Source organism: Balaenoptera physalus (assembly GCF_965194825.1).
Source record: "Balaenoptera physalus genome assembly, chromosome: 3".
NCBI lineage: Eukaryota > Metazoa > Chordata > Mammalia > Artiodactyla > Balaenopteridae > Balaenoptera > Balaenoptera physalus.
In genome coordinates this window covers 7,467,514-7,485,111 of record NC_138890.1, presented here as the reverse complement: position 1 = coordinate 7,485,111, position 17,598 = coordinate 7,467,514, and the positions used below count along the sequence as shown (strand labels likewise).

Sequence of the window (17,598 nt, the reverse complement as noted above, 5' to 3'; positions counted from 1 at the left end):
AGGATCCAACCACTCTCACCCCCTGTTTGGCTCCCACCCTTGTCACACGGCTGTCGTCTCCTGCCTGGACAGTGCAGGTGCCTCCACCCTGGTCTCTCAGCTCCCACACTTGTCCCCCACTGTCCATTCCCCCACAGGGGCCAGAGGAGCCTGTGAACACCCGAGTCAGGGCACTCCCTCCTCTGCCCTGAACCCTCTATGGCTCCCATCTCACTCTGAGGAAAAGCCCAACTCCTCACCATTCCCACAAGGCCCTGCCTGCTCTGCCCTGTCCCGTCCTCCCTGCCTTCACCCCGTCCCACTCTCCCCTTTCCTTGCTCCGTTCCAGCCTCACTGGCACCCTGGTTATACTGTAGGTTATACTGGGTACACTGTACACTGCTTTTTAAACTTTTTCACATTTATTAAAGGTTTTGACCATGAGGGCTTCACAAAATGTCATGAAATTCTATTTGCCATCTAACCGTCTACTTCTAAATAGGAGACAAACACTAGTATAGCAACCGTTCTAACGTGGAAAAATTTTTAAATTTTTTGAGAAAAGAATGATGTATTTATATTTTTTTCCTTTTTGAATTTCAACCCTCAAAATATTCCAGCAAAAAAATCGGGGGAGCTTGGGCTGGGTCTCCTTCAATGGGCATCTGTTGCCCAGGAGGATGGTGGACTTGCCCTCACCCAGGCCACCACCAGCCCATGTCCCCCCCTGATTAGACTATAACTCACCAGGCACAGTCTCACCTCAGGACCTTTGCTCTGGCTGTTCCCTCTCCCCAGAAAGCTCTTCCCTGAGACAGCTGTTTGGCTCCACCTTCTTCAAGCTCAAACATCACCTCCTCAGAGAGGCTTTCTCTGACCATCCTGTCTAAAACAGCACCCTTGGGGCTTCCCTGGTGAGGAAGGGGTTAAGAATCCTCCTGCCAATGCAGGGGACACGGGTTCGAGCCCTGGTCTGGGAAGATCCCACATGCCGCGGAGCAACTAAGCCCGTGCGCTACAACTACCGAACCCGCGAGCCTGGAGCCCGTGCTCGGCAACAAGAGAAGCCACCACAATGAGAAGCCCGCGCACCGCAACAAAGAGTAGCCCTCGCTCGACGCAAGAAAGCCTGCGCACAGCAACGAAGACCCAATGCAGGCAAAAATAAAAATAAATAAAGTAAATAAATTTTTTAAAAAAATAAATAAAACAGCACCCTTTCCCCCTTCTCTCCTGTTACCCTATTTTATTTTGTTTCTGACTCATTTACACATTGACTGTTTATTGTCTGCCCCCATGTCTGTTTGCTGCACAAGGGCAGGGATTTATGTCTGTTTTGTTCATAACTTTGCCCCCAGCGCCCAGCATAGCATCTGGCACAAGACAGGCACTCAGTCAGAGTTTGTTAAACGAATAACCACGATATATAATCCATGTATAATATAGCTAAAACTGAAAATAAAAATGCAGCTTAGAGTTTTCCGGGTGCACGTATTTAAAAAAATTAATTTTTGAATTTTATACATATAAGAATTGAATACATGATAAATGTGGAATTTCCAGTTGGCAGGGAAAGGATAAATCAGTCACTAGCCTTGACTGCTCATTTGGAAGAAAATAAAGTTAACTCCACTCCCACCACATAGCAAAACAAATTCCACATGGATTAATCATGCAACTATATAAAACTCAAAACTATGACAAGTAGGATGGGAAAACACAAGAGCATATTTCTACCATCTGATAGCAGGTGAGACGGGTAAGGTGGGTGGGGGAAGAGAGAAAGGAGCGCCGGAAGTTTCTTATGTCAGCCAAACTGGCAGAGTGGGAACCATCAGATAAGAACAGCTGGGGCTGGGACTTCCCTGGCAGTCCAGCGGTTAAGAACCAAGGAATATCTTTCAGACACTGGCGCAGAGCTCTTTACAATACGGGTGATCCTATCAACAACCCGTTTTAGGGAGTTCCCTGGCGGTCCAGTGGTTAGGACTCCGCGCTTTCACTGCCGAGGGCCCAGGTTCAATCCCTGGTCGGGGATCTAAGATCCCACAAGCCGCACGGTGCAGCCAAAACACAACAATCAATTCTACAGCGGAGGAAACCGAGGCTCACGGAGAGGAAGTGGCTCCCCCAGTCACCTAGCAACAAGTGGTCAGTCCCTACTCCAGTTTTGATGAATGAGTGGGAGCCACTGAGGGTGTTTGAGCAGGAGCATGACGAGGCCAGGCTGGGGAGGGGAAGACACATGGAGAAGTCTCAGCTCTCAGGGAAATTGGTGGCCGTGGATGGGACAGATGGGCTATGGCCTTGCTGTGTGAACTTGAGTTATCCCTCTTTAAGATGGAACTAAAGAAGCAGAGAGAGGCACCTGGTGTAGCCTTGGCTCAGGGCGTTGCCTTGTGGGTGGCTCAGGAAATATAAGAGGGAACAATGGTACTGTCATCTAATGGGTTCCATTAGCTCTCATTTTAACATTAGCCAAGTGGGGACGGAGGGAGGGGCAAGGCAAATACTAATGGTTTGATCATTGAGCCTGATGATGGAAACTTGCTGAATTTTTGCAAAAATGCTACAAAATAATAGCAGTAGAATGCCCCCAGTGCCTCCATATTTCTGACCCGTTTACTGTGTGCCAGGCACTTTTCTGGAACGTTACACGGTTTACCTCAGCTCACCCTTATAGCAACTTTGTGAGGTTGATCCCATCATTACCCCCATTTGACAGATGTGGAAACTGAGGCCCAGAGAGAAACACATGCTGGTGGCTACAAAGATGGTGAGCAACAGAGCTGGGCCACCCAGCTCCTGAGTTATTCTATGGCTGCTGTAAGTAATTAACACCAACTTGGTGGCTCAAAACACAAATTTATTATCTTATGGTTCTAGAGATCAGACGTCCAAAGTCAATCTCACTAGGCTAAAATCAGGGTGCTGGCCGGGCTGCATTTCCTTGCCTATTCCAGCTTCTAGAAACCCCCCTCATTCCTTGGCTCGTGGCCTCCTCCTCCATCCTCAAAGCCAGCATTCTCATTAAGCCCACATCCGCTTCCATTGCTACACCTCCTCCTCTGACTCCCCTGCCTCCCTCTTTTCTTCTTCTTTTTGGCCACACCGCGTGGCATGCAGGATCTTAGTTCCCTGACCAGGGATCGAACCCACGCACCCTGCAGTGGAAGCGCAGAGACTTAACCACTGGACAGCCAGGGAAGTCCCCCTCTTTTCTTTACAAGGACCCTTGTCCTTGGGGCCACCTGGATAATCCAGAATAATCTCCCCATCTCAAGATCCTAAATTTAGTCCCATCTGCAAAGTGCCTTATGCCGTGTATGGTAACATATTCATAGGTTCCAGGAATTAGGACATGGACGTCTTTGGGGGAACCATTATCCTGCCTACCACAGTGTCTTTTTTTTTTTAAGATGTTTTTTTTCTTTTGACGTGGACCAGTTTTAAAGTCTTTATTGAACTTGTTACAATACTGTTTCTGTTTTCTGTTTTGGTTTTCTGGCCGCAAAGCATGTGGGATCTTAGCTCCCCGACCAGGGATTGAACCCACACCCCCTGCACTGGAAGGTGAAGTCTTAACCACTGGACCGCCAGGGAAGTCCCTACCACGGTGTCTTAACCATTTAGGCCAGGGGTTGACAAACCATCCGTCCCCCTGTGGGGCAAATCCATCCACCATGTTTTCATATGGCTCAGCACTAGGAATGGTCTTTCCATTAAGTGGCTGAAAAACATCAAAGGAAGACTATTTTGTCATGTGAAACTCAAATGTCAGTGGCTATAAATCAAGTTTGCTTGGCACACAGCCATGCTCATTCGCTTTCATATTATTTTTAAATAAATTTATTTTATTTATTTTTGGCTGCATTGGGTCTTCGTTGCTGTGCCCAGGCTTTCTCTAATTGTGGCAAGCAGAGGCTACTCTTCATTGCAGTGCATGTGCTTCTCATTGCGGTGGCTTCCCTTGTTGCAGAGCACGGGCTCTAAGCACGCGGGGTTCAGTAGCTGTGGCACGAGGGCTCAATAGTTGTGTCTCACGGGCTCTAGAGCACAGGCTCAGTAGCTGTGGCGCACAGGCTTAGCTGCTCCGCGTCATGTGGGATCTTCCCAGACCAGGGCTCGAACCCATGTCCCCTGCAGTAGCAGGCGGATTCTTAACCGCTGCGCCACCAGGGAAGTCCCTGTTTTCTTACTGTTGATGGCTGCTTGCTTTCATGTTGTCTGTGGTCTATGGCAGACTCGAGTAGCAGGCATAGATTGTATGTGAAAATATTGACTCTCTGGCCCTTTACAGAAGTTCGCTGCCCCCTGGTCTCTAAGCCATGAACCCACACGTGTTGAGCCCAAGTCTGTGCCAGCATGTTTCATATGCTCTGCTTATAACAACAGGCAGTGGTAAAGGCATGTCATTCATTCCCGGCAATGTGGGTGAGGAAATTGACAAGCCCTTTCCCTCTCCAGGCTAACGTTTTCCTGTGTGGAGAATGGGACTCATCCTTGCATTTACTGGTAGCTGTTGCCAGGGCTTGGTGCTCAAAAAGCACTTAGCACAGGTCTGGGGTACAAGGCTTTAAGAAATGGTAACCAGGGGAATTCCCTGGTGGTCCAGTGGTTGGGACTCGCTTTCACTGCCGAGGGCTTGGGTTTGATCCTTGGTCAGGGAACTAAAATCCCGCAAGCCACGGCACGGCCAAAAGAAAACAAAACATAAGAGAAAAGAAATGCTAACCAGGAGCACGGTACCATTTGACAGAGGGGGCAAACTGAGGCCACGTGCTCAGACCACATAGCTGGTGAGGGATGGAGCTCTGAATCAAACCAAGGTCCCTCTGGCTCCAACCCAGGCCTTTTGGGGGCAGATACTGGGAGAGGCAGAGCTAAAGATGTGACAATGGTGGGAGAGAAGGCATGGGAAAGTTGGACCGTTAGACCAGGATCGGGGAGGGGAGGCGGCCGTTGGGTCCCAGCCTTGCTGAGTACGAAGGCCAGCGCACCCAGTTCAGTGGGTGTAGGAGATAAGGAAACAGATACAGGCTACCCAGTCACGATGCTCATGCCAGAACATCAAGTGCTACCCAGACTGAGGCCTCTGGATACAGGCCAAGTCCCCAAGGCCTGCAATGGCCAAAGGCCTCGCCCATGCAGCCAGGCCAGCTCACCACTGCCTTCCCAGAAATCTCTGCCTGGGTAATGGGCATCCCAGCTGCCCAGAAAAATCCCTTTGACAAAAGGGTGGGGTAGGAAAGCTAGAAGTGATTCTACTGGCCACCATGATAGGACCAAAGACAGAGCACCTACTGTATGCCGGGCACCAAAGCAGATATTTCCTTCTAGGAATCCATTTTATCCTTTCAACGAGGCTCTGAGGGCAGATGGCACAATGAAGAAATGGAGGCACAGAGATGCTTTGTGACTTGTCTGAAATCACACAGCGGGCAGGAGCTGAGATTTTGAACTCTGGTCCTGACACCATGCTCTTTTTTTTTTTTTTCCAAAAATTTTTTCAATTTTTTTTTTTTTTTTGGCCACACTGCGAGGCTTGTGGGATCTTAGTTCCCTGACCAGGGATCGAACCCAGGCCCTCCCTTGGCAGTGAGAGCGCAGAGTCCTAACCACTGGACTGCCAGGGAATTCCCTCAATTTTTATTTTATATTGGAGTATAGTTGATTAACAATGTTGTGTTAGTTTCAGGTGTACAGCGGAGTGATTCCATTATACATATACCCGTATCTATTCTTTTTCAAATTCTTTTCCCATTTAGGTTATTACAGAGTATTGAGCAGAGTTCCCTGTGCTATACAGTACGTCCTTGTTGGTTATCTATACCATGCTCTTGAACTGTGTGCTCTGTGAATAACTCCGATTAACTAGGCATTTACTGTAGACCCAGCTCTGAGCTAAGTGCTATACCCACATGAGTTCACTGAACCTTTGAGGCAGCCCCGAGAGGGAGCTGATACTGTCATTAACCCCATTTTCTGGATGGAGAAATTGAGGCTCAGATATGCAAAAGGTACAGATATGAAAGGTTCAGGGATACTAAAGGTCTCTGCTAGTACAGAGCTAGAAGAATGGAGCTGGAACCGCAACGGAGCCAATCCTGGGTTCCAGAACCTGGCTGAGAGTCAGAATTCTGCTTAACTTTTTTGTAGATGTGTTCATTTATTTAGCACCTTGGTACAAGGCGATTCATGTCCCTTGACTAGTGCTATCACCTCTGGCCTGGTTTCCTGGCTTCTGCCATTGCACCCCAGAAAGGCCAGGGGGTACCTGTGAACCCCTGAGTCAGGCTAGGTCCCTTCTCTGCTCAGAACTCAATGACTCCCACCTCTCTCAGCACAGAAGCCCAGGGAATTCCCTGGCAGTCCAGTGGTCCAGTGCTTAGGACTCCACGCTTTCACTGCCCAGGTTCAATCCCTGGTTGGGGAACTAAGATTCTGTAAGTCATGTGGCACGGCCAAAAAAAAAAAAAAAAAGAACAGAATCCCATTATACCCCCTTGATCTCTCCACTCCAGCCACATGCGCCTCTTGGCTGCTCCTCAAACACACCAGACACGCTCCAGCCCCAGGGCCTTTGCACATGCCTTGCCCACTACCTGAAACATTCTATACAGCTCCCTTTCTCACTCCTCTGGTCACCTCAGGATGACCTTCTCTGATCCTGTTTGAAATTTTAAACCCTGCTTCCAGGCCCTATAGATCACTCCTATCCCTCCTTCCTGCTACACTTTTCTCCAGAGCACCTTCTCTGACATTGTGAGAATTTTCTCCATTCACCTTAGTATCTTGTCTGGGTTCCTTTCTACAATTTCAGCTTGACAAGTGCTGGGTCTCCAGGGTCTAGGACAGAACCTGGCACATGGTACCTGCACAATAAATGTTTGCTGAAGGAAGTTATGAATGCACTTGCTTATGTTAAGTAACCTGTATGCTTATCAAGATTAAAACAAAAAAACAACTTCAGGCAGAACAAGCCTTTGGACTAAGAAAAATCCCTCTCCCTCTCACCCCCGGCCCAGAGCCTTCACTTCCTCTCCCTGGGGTATTCCTCTCACTGGTTTCCCTTCTAGATGCTGTCCACAGGGCACATACCTAAGCAGATTTCTAGATGGTTATCCCTCATCCCCCCTGTTTTGTTACACACCCTGTTCCCCACTTTGCTATTTCACAAACTAACATAATTAGACATTGTTTTGCAACTGCAAGTTTCTTCATCTCACAAGGCAACATAGTAGCCCACGCTAGGAACAGTACCCTGTCTCATTAAACCAGCCTGAGGAGGCTTAAAAAAGATACAGATGCCACACATACACACAGAAATAAATAGTCTAAGCTCTGGAAAGAGTTTTCTTGGCTGTCTTACCTCTGGGGTGAGGACAGCTAGCTGAGGGTATGTGAAGGGTTCTTTCACTTGGAAAGCTAAAATCTTCTGTGCGGTTGAGGGCTTATTTTTAATTTTCAGCCCCTACCCCCAGCCCAGCAGAGAGAATATATTAATTTTGTTATAAAAGAACTTTAAATTCTGTTTAAAAATAATCCTCCCTGGGAATGCCCTGGTGGTCCAGTGGTTAGGACTTGGCACTTTCACTACCGTGGCCCAGGTTCAATCCCTGGTAGGGGAACTAAGATCCCGCAAGCTGTGTGGTGTGGTCAAGATAATAATAATAATTATTATTATTATTCTCCCATTGGGGATTGACTGGGAAGGGGCAGGAGAGAACTTTCTGCGGTGATGGGAAGGTTCTTACCAGAGATCTGCAAATTTTTTCTAAGGGCCAGGTATTAAAAATTTTAAGCTTTCTGGTTCAGATGTCACCTCTATCACATATTCTTCTTCTAAGAACCCTTTAAAAATACAAGAGCCATTCTTAGTCCATTGGCTTTACAAAAACAGGCCACAGTGCAACAATGTAATAACAATACCTTATACTACTGAGCTGTACCCTTAAAAATGGTTTAGATGGTAAATTTTATGTTATGTATTTTACCACAAAAATTTTTAAAAAAATATTAATAATGATAGGCCCTCCTTGGGCATGAGGGGATTCAGGAAGCTGGTAATATTTTTTACCTGATCTAGGTGCTGGTTACCTCATACATTTAGAATCTATACCCTTTTACGTATGAATTTTCTACTTCAATAAAAACTTTAGGGAGTTCTCTGGTGGCCTAGTGGTTAGGATTTGGTGCTGTCACTGCCATGGCCCAGATTTGATCCCTGGTCGGGGAACTGAGATCCTGCAAGCTGCACGGCAGGGCCAAAATATATTAAATAAATACAATGAAATTTCATCTTAACAAAAATGTTTAAAATATTCCCCTTGATTGGTTCAATATAAGAGGGTCCACCCACAAATGCACAGCTTAATGCAACCATCAGCAAAGATTGAGGAGGGTTTCCAGGTGCTGATATGAGAAAGGGATCATCTCCAACATATATTAAGAAAAAGGGGGCTTCCCTGGTGGCGCAGTGGTTGGGAGTCTGCCTGCTAATGCAGGGGACGCGGGTTCGGGCCCTGGTCTGGGAAGATCCCACATGCCGCGGAGCAGCTACGCCCGTGAGCCACAACTACTGAGCCTGCGCGTCTGGAGCCTATGCTCCGCAACAAGAGAGGCCGCGATAGTGAGAGGCCCGCGCACCGCGATGAAGAGTGACCCCCGGTTGCCACAACTAGAGAAAGTCCTTGCACAGAAACAAAGACCCAACACAGCCAAAAATAAAAAAATAAATTAATTAATTAAAAAAAAAAAGAAAAAGGAAAAAAAAAGCAACACGATGTGAAACAAACACCTTTTCATTCGACAAATATTTGTTGAGCACCTACTATGTGCTATGTGCCAGGCACTGTGGATACACCTTCAAACCAAACAGACATGCCTTCTTGCCTCATGAAGCTAGTACTCTAGGGATTTGCTGACATTTTTGTAAAAGGGGAACAAAGCCACTAAACAAAGAATACGTACATAATTGCATGCAAAGGTCTAAGGCCTAGACTTTGTTTGGAAGAAAACACAAGATGTTGTAATACTGATGCATCCCAAGAAGGGAGTGTGATGTTGGGAGAGGGAGCAAGAGGGAGATTTTTCACGATAAAGCTTGTATCTTTTGTTTTTTGAAGCATGTGAATGTATTATCTCTTCCCCTGCAAAAAGTTACAATTAACAATACCCTCTTCCACAATATTTTTAACAATTCAGATGCCAGAGCCCTACTGCTGGCTGAGTTGAACTCTCTAGCGAATGAGCCATGGAATCTGCTTTTAAAACAAGCACCATGACTTTTTTCCCAGTCCCCGAACCCCATCAGAGTCTATTGTTTTAGGTTCTAGAATCTTTTTCCATACTGCTCATGCCAAGAGTGGGCTGGGAAGGATGGCAGTGCCCCTTGCTGACATCCGTCGGGGTCAAGAGCCATTTCCTGGTTTCCTCAGAGATGCTGCCTTCCTCTAGATATGGTGTCTGATAGGGAAGGAGCTTTCTGTCCTGCCCAGTCTTGTCCAAGTATGTGCCTCAACAGATAGGGCTGCTTCTCCAGCAGCTCATGGAAAAATCCATGTCCCCAGTATCACCAGTCCCAGAGCCCTCCTGAGCACGTACAGCTTACCAGGCACTGTGCAAAACACTTCCCACCAGCCAGTACAGTCTGCCCAGCCCTACAGACGAGGATACAGAGTCTCAGAGAGGTCACCAACTCGCACATGGCCACACAGCTTGTATGTATCAGAACCAACCACGATTTGAGCCTATGTCTGTCTGATATCACCCACTAAATTCACAATGACTGATGGGAAGGCACTGGGGTACAGGGGAGGATTTGTGAGCCACTCTTTCCAAAGCACACTGTTCCCAAAGGAAATCTCGTTATCTGGCAGGGACTTCACAGGGCAGAGCAAGGGCCCTAGGTTTTTGGTTCTGATGAGAATGGACTACTTACAAACTAAGCAAGACATGTCCCCCCCCCCGCCCACTCTGAGGATTCAAGCCATGTGGCCCCTCTGGAGGAGGTGAGGGCCTGGCTGCAAGACCCAGCTGAAGTCTCCATATCACACTCTCCGGCCTCACAGACAGAAATAATTAAGCAACTGTGTGGTTTGTTTGCTGTTCCCTCTGCCACATTTTGCTTAAATCTTCCCATGGCTGGCTCAACCTCCAGCCCTTGGTCACCTAAAATAATCCCAGATGATCCTCCCCCCACCACACACACACACACACCCCTACCTAAAATTACCTATTTATTCAAGAATTTTTCCACTCTGTTGACTGCTGTGTTCTCCGTGTCTAGACAGTGCCTGAAGGATGCTCAATACATATTTGTCGATGGAATGTGCTTCTAGTGCCCAGCACAAGGTCTGTTGGGCACATAGGTCCCCTGTCTCCAGCGTGTTCCTGGCAAGACCATGCATGGCTGGCTCCCTTTGGCCAAATTTAAGGCTGGGTGAATCATATCATTGTCCACTCTGCCCCCAGGCTTGCCTCAGGGAGACCAAAGATCCCTCAGGTGCTGCCCACAGGCAGGCAGGACCCCAGGCAGAGAATCCCAGATCAGAGACAGCCAGCCACACCGAAGGGGCGCACAGCACGGGCAGCCACAGGGTCTGGAGCTTGGGCCAAAACCAAGAGCAAGGGGGCCCCTCAGGAGGTCTGGGCTGGCAGCTTCAAGCAGAGAGGGGAGAGGCTGTGCAGTTGCCAGGCTGTTGGCTGGGCTGGGCGGGGAGAGCCCAGCCTCCCCTATCTGTCTCTCTTTGCAGCCTCTGAAGGCCACAGTCCCTGGGGGGAGGGAGGCACAGCTCTAGCCAGCTCGTTTTTCTTGATTATTTTTGAGCGGTTTCCGGCCCCCTCCCCAAGGCCCTTCGGTCTCACAGTTTCCAGGAAGTTTCAGACACACAAGGAGGGGTGGCAGAGCCCCTTTAGCCCAAGGCAGTGCCACATGGGCCGTATGCCCACCTGAGCCCTGGGGACCCAAAATGAAGGAGAAAAGAGAAACTGAGGACCGCACACCCCTCCGTAGAACCCTGGGAAGGGAAGCTCTGCAGGGCGTGGGTGGGGAGGAAGCCTCATCTTTGCCCCATCCCATAGGCCCAGAGGCGAAGGCCGCCCTCAGAGGTTCGCAGGAGGGGGTCCCTGTCGCTGGGACCCCTCGAAATGGGAGCGAGCACCCCCGGCTCCTTGCACAGGGCGGGGAAAGTTTCTCAATTGTTTCCTGTTTCCTTCCTGTCCCTTCGCCGGTGGCGCTCTTGTTTCCGCCCTTCCCAGACGGCGGGCGAGACCCGATCGCCTCCCACCCCAGCATTGGGTCTGCCCAGTCTTGCCTCAGTTTCCCCATCTGGCCGAAAGCCCGGGACTGCTACTTCTAGGGGGATGTGAGCAAGAGGAAGAAGTGGGCAAAGGGAATTGGAAGGGGAGGATTTGGGGAGGTTGGGGCCCTGGTCCTTTTCCGAGCCCCGGTAGCCGTGCCTCCCCTCCCCCGCCCTGCATCAAGCCGCCCAGATAACGGGACCTCCCCGGGCGGAGCATGCGCCGTGTGTCCCGGCCCATCAGCCGGAGGGGGAGCAGGGGATCCCGAGAGCGGATGCAGGGCGACCTGGCGGGAGCAGGTGGGTGTGGGCTCGGCGCAGAGCAGTATGCAAGGCCGGGAAGCAGGAGGCCCCCAGCTGCAGCGCGGGTGTTTAAGATCTCGGATGTTTCCCCCCACCAAGGCCCCCGAACTCAGCAGAGGCGGACGCGGGCCAGAGGCGGCTCCTACCGTAGGCTCCGTCCTTCCGCTCGTCCACCATGGCCGCGGCGGGCGGGGAGGGGAGTCTGAGCCAGCGCGACCCCAGCCCGGCAGGGCGAGAGGCTCCGCGGGCTGCAGCGCCCCGCCCCGGACCCGGGCCCGCCCCTCCCACCTGGTCATCCTCTCGCGACCCCACCAATGGGAGTCCCGAGCGGGTGGGGGCGGGACTCAGGGGCGGGGGCGGGCTCGGGAAGGGGTGGAGCCCCAACCTTTGTTTCCTATCTGGGCTCTGGAGAGACCCTCTGGGTTCGTTTAGTGGGCAAGGAGCAGTCGTCATTCATTCAATCATCTATCCATCCACTCATTCGCCAGATAGATATTGAGTGTCGACTGTGTGCCAGTGAACAGACAAAAAGATGCTCTTTTTCATTCATCAGATTGGCAAGAATTTTAGAGTTCGGTAACATCAAGCGGGGTGAGCTGATGCTGTGGGTCAGAATGTTCTCTGGCAGAAAGATTAAATCCAAACCGTGTTCACCCTATACGATTCCTCTCTGCCACTGATCCTGGAGAAACCATATGCACGGCGAGTACGTGCCAAAAGGTGTTACCTGCAGTTTTGAGAGTTCTTGTAAAAAATGGTGGAGAACATGTATGTCCACCAATTGAGGGGTGCATACAACACAATACAACAGAAGAGAACACCATACAATGGATGAGAAGAATGAAGTCATCAGGGAAATGCAAATTAAAACTTGGTAATAACACCACTACATACCCACTGGAATAGCTAACTCAGAATACTGAGGGTACCAAGTGTTAGTGAGTATCTGGACCAAATGGGGCTCTCCTACACTGCTGGTGGGAATGTAAAATGGTACAACTACTCGGAAAAAAGATCTGGTAGTTTCTTATAAACGGGTATCAACCATATGACCCAGACATTCTACTCCTAAGTATTTACCCAAGAAAAATAAAACCAAAACCACTAAAAAAAGAAAGAATAGAAAAGAAACCCGCAAAGATGTGTATGCAAATGTTCATAGCAGCTCTATAATAGCTTTATTCATAATGGCTCCTAGCTTGAAGCAACCCAAGTGTCCAGTGTCCATCAATGGGTGAATGGTTCGTCAAACTATGGTCCATCCATACCATGGAATACTCCTCGGCAAGAAGAAGGAATGAACTATTATTGGTAAGTGCCACAGCATGGATGAATCTTAAAAAAAAAAAAAAAAAAAAGACGTTATGCCCAGTGAAAAAGGCCAGAGACTTTGATATGAAGTTCTGGAACAGGCATAGCTAATCAACCTATGGAACATGGATCAGAGGGGGCCTTTGCTGTTGGTAGTGATTGGCAGGAAAGGCCATAGGGTGACTTCCTGGGGGGGCAGAAACAAGACTGTGGTTAAACAGATGGGTTCAGTTGGTCACAGTTAATTGACTTCTGCCCTTTCTTAATATATGTTACATTTTAAAAGTGGGAACTATCTCAATAGTTTAAGAAAGAAGGAGGCGGCCCTGCAGGTTAGTACAAGAGTAAATGTTTATAGGGAGATTAGTCAGCATAAGGCGAGGTATTAAGTGCTTTTCATTAAATCTTTATCACCTTTTTCCCGTTGGGGAAAATGACACAGGGAGATTAAGCAATTATATTAAGTGTTTTGTGTTACTCCTTGCAACCATTTTCCAGCTGCAGAAAGTGACACAGAGAGGGTAACTAATTTACCCACAAACACACAGTTAGTGAGCACTGAGCTGAACAAGAATTTGAACCCGTGAAGGCTAACTTCACATTCCACATACACTCCACACCCCTCAGCCATAACCCTGCAGAGTAGCTCAGCTAGGCTTTCAGGTCCTATTGGTGAGTAAAAATAGCAAGTTGTTTTTAGTCGGTTACGTTTGGTATGAGAAGGAGAAAGAGAGAGAGAAATACATCAAACAGACACACAGCACACATCTTAACATAACAACAGAAAAAGATTTCAACTTTATAGGGGATGTCAGAAGGACCAGGATGGGGGAGGGGAGGCAAAGGGGACTTTTTCCTAATCTATCATGTTCTATCTATCTTTCTCTCTGTCTCTTTAGTGGAAGAAAGTATTCAAGGGTTTCTTGGGTAACGAAAACTCTATTTCAAAAAACAGATTCCGGGGCTTCCCTGGTGGCGCAGTGGTTAACAATCTGCCTGCCAATGCAGGGCACACGGGTTCGTTCGAGCCCTGGTCCGGAAAGATCCCACGTGCTGCGGAGCAACTAAGCCCGTGCGCCACAACTACTGAGCCTGCGCTCCAGAGCCCGCGAGCCACAACCGCTGAAGCCTGGGCGCCTAGAGCCCGTGCTCTGCAACAAGAGAAGCCACCGCAATGAGAAGCCCACTCACCACAACTAGAGAAAGCCCGCACACAGCAACAGAGACCCAACGCAGCCAAAAATAAATAAATAAAATTAAATAAAAAAAAAAAAACAAAAAATAGATTCCGTGGGAATCCCCTGGCGGTCCAGTGGTGAGGACTCTGCCTTTCCACTGCAGGGGGCGAAGTTTCGATCCCTGGTTGGAGAGCGAAGACCCCGCGTGCCGCGCGGGATGGAGGGAGGGGGATGGGGAGTTATTGCTCACTGGGGACAGAGTTTCCGTTTCAAAAGAGAACAAGAGTTCAGGAAATGGGTGGCAGTGTTGGTTGTACAACAATGTGAATGTACTTAATGCTACTGGACTGGACACTTAAAATGGATAAAATGGCAGATTTTATGTGGTAAATATATATTATAGCACAATAAAAGTTTTTTAAATAGCTTTTTAAAAATATGGTGCAACACAGTTGTGATGGGGGCACGGGAGACTTGGGAAAGCAAAGAGGAGGGATCTGACCTAGACAGGGGGTGGGAGGTCAGAAAGGGCTTCTGAAGAGGAGGCCTGAGAGCTGAGTGAGAACCAGGTGGAGAAAGCACGAAGGGCAGGCATCGTGCACTAAGTGGTCATGTACCAGAGGAAGAAGAGAAAGAGAGAGGGGACCTGAAATTAGGGACATCAGTGTGTCTGAGACAATGGGTTCAAGCGTGCCTCCTGGGAGAGGTCATCAGGGGTCAAACTTTGCCAAGCAGGGCAGCTTGAGGGCAATGGGGAGCCCTGGGTGATGTGAGGGTGAGGGAGGGCCGTAGGAGCTGTGAGTTTCAGGGAGATGCCTTTAGTGGTGTGGAGAAGAGATTAAGGGGGGTGTCTAGAGGCAAGGTCCCTGTAGGCATCTAGGAGGAACTGGGGCAGGGCCTCAGCCTCTAGGGACGGGGGAGGTTGCAGCTGCAGTGGGGCAGCTGGGCACACAGAGCTGCTCTGTTCTCTGATCCCACTGAAGCTTTTGGGCTCATGAATTTTTCATCCAAACAGACCTTGAGTTTCAGATTCCAGGGCGCTGGGCCCAGGCTTTTAGGTTCTGTTTACTGCCTGAAAACATCTGAGGGCCCCAGGAGAAGGGCCCTTGCAATGTTCAATGATGCTGGGGCTGGGGCGAGGGTCTGGCAGTGTCCTCAATCCACCCAGTTTACCTTCTGAGCAAGGGGCTGGTCGAGGCATGAAGGACACCCCTCTTTTGGGCAGAGGCAACCTAAAACCTTGGGCTTTGCAGGGCTAGAATTTCCAGCTCTGCCTCCGCTGGCTGGGTGATTTTTGTACAAATCATTCACTCTTTCTGAGCCTCAGTTTTCCTATCTGTCAAATGGAGATAACAGGTTTCCTAACTCAGAACATTGTCTCCCACATGGGAGACTTTTAGGGGAGCCCCTGAGCGTTGTGAGCACCAAATAGGGGTTAGCTATTGTTAGTAACAATAATGCTTGTATCCTGTAATGAGACAGAAGAGGGCTGGGACCCAGGTCTCAAACTCCACAACTCAGGTTCAAATTCTGGCTCAATTGCTGTGTGGTCTTGGGCAAGTGGCTTCACCCCTCTGTGCTTCTGTTTTTTTCTCTGTAAGAGGACATGAAGATAAGTGCTCAGTGAATGATGTCAGAGGCAATGGGTGGCTCTGATAGCTGCTGTCCTCTCTCCTTCCTTCCTCAAGTCCCCTGTGGGGATGCCCATCCCCCCTTCAGGGGCTGATAAAGACCTGGGGCTGGGTTTGGGGAAGGAAGGACTAAGCATGGGAGAGCTGAGTGTCTCCCCCTATAGGCCCTGCAGGACCCTCCCTCCCTCTGTGAAGCATGATCATTCTTAGGCAGGCTGAGATTTATTTTCCCTTTCCTTTCCCCTCCCCACTACAAACTTCCCTGCCAACAATCTTGGGGTGGAACCCAGGGTCCACAGTAGCTGATGAGCTGGGAGGGGAGGTGCTGTGCCAGGCATTGAGTTATGCCTAGTAACTCAGTGATGGAGCCTGAGGAGACAGCAACCACAACTTTCATACCCATTTAACAGAAGGGGAGACTGAGGCACAAAAGGTGCCATCACTAGCCCAATGCCTTACAGCTGTGGCGGAGTCAGGATTCAAACCCAGCACCTGTATCCTTAACTGCCATACAGTAAATAATAATAATAATAGCAAATAATAGTAACATTATTGAGCATCAGCTCCGTCCCAGGCACAGTTCCAAGCATCGTGTTGCATGTCATAACTCAGTTGAGCTGCACTGTAACCTCATCAGGAAAGAGCAGTGGGTTATTTTACTGTGTTTTTTTGTGTTTGTTTTTATTTTGTTCTGTTTTTTTTTCCTTTTTTCCTTTTATTCTCTTTTTTTCTCTTTTTTTTCATTTTGCAAGGTTTTTAAAAAAATTTTATTGGAGTATAGTTGATTTACAATGTTGTGTTAGTTTCAGGTATACAGCAAAGTGATTCAGTTATACATATGCATATATTCATTCTTTTTCAGATTCATTTCTCATATAGGTTATCACAGAATATTGAGTAGAGTTCCCCGTGCTATACAGTAGGTCCTTGTTGGTTATCTACCTTATTATATATAGTGGTGTGTGTATGTAATCCCAAGTTCCTGATTGATCCCTCCCTAGTTTTTCTCTTTTTTATTTTATTTGTGTGTGTGTTTTAATTGAAGTATAGTTGATTTACAATATCATATTAGTTTAAGGTGTACAGCATAGTGATTCAGTTATACTATATATATATATATATATATATATATATATATATATATATACATACACACATACACATTATTCTTCAGATTCTTTTCCCTTATAGGTTACTACATAATATTGAATATATTCTCTGTGTTATACAGTAGGTCCTTGTTGGTTATAGGAAAGTGCAGTTTTAACTGTATTTCACAGATGTGCAAACCGAGATCCAGGGAGGGGAAGCCAGGTGCCCGAGGCCATACAGCTGGCTGCTTGCATACCCAGGACTTGAGCCCAAGCAGTAGGGTCCAGAGCCCATGCACTCAACCAGCACACACACGAACAACAACAGAAACAATACTACTACCAGCTTTGTGCCAGGCTCTGCAGTGGGACTTTCTCTTGGGTTGCCCCTGCTCTGAAGATCATGGTGGAAATTCAGGGTTGGGAAGCCCATGAACCTCAACACAGTTAAGGGATCAGCAAATAGTCCCTGGCAATAATGGGATCTCATCACATCACCATTTACTCTCAGGACTTTCTCAAATGTCAGCTCCTTCTCTGATCTCCCTGCCTCACAGCCCCACATTTATTCTCCAACACACACACACACACACACACACACACACACACACACCCCAACTCCCTGCCTTCAGGGCTCCCACCTTTATCAGGGATTTTTTTTTTTTCTGCCAGCCTCACAGCTTGTGGGATCCTAGTTCCCTGACCAAGGATGGAACCTGGGCCCTCTGCAGTGAAAGCATGGAGTCCTAATCACTGGACCGCCAGGGAATTCCCAAGGGTCACCTTATTTTTTGGTTTTCAA

At 48.4% G+C, this 17,598-nt stretch overlaps 1 protein-coding gene across 2 annotated transcripts in view; it reads right to left on the bottom strand.

The window, feature by feature from the left end:
- The window catches only part of SLC44A2 (solute carrier family 44 member 2 (CTL2 blood group)), a 28,889-nt gene extending 17,028 nt beyond the window's left edge, over positions 1-11,861 (bottom strand). For both annotated transcript variants that reach the window (XM_082454920.1, XM_082454922.1), the window contains exon 1: positions 11,732-11,861. In XM_082454920.1, the coding sequence (XP_082311046.1) occupies positions 11,732-11,762 (31 nt within the window). In that variant the 5' untranslated portion in view covers positions 11,763-11,861. The remainder of the gene's footprint in view (positions 1-11,731) is intronic.
- Positions 11,862-17,598: the final 5,737 nt, after the last annotated feature.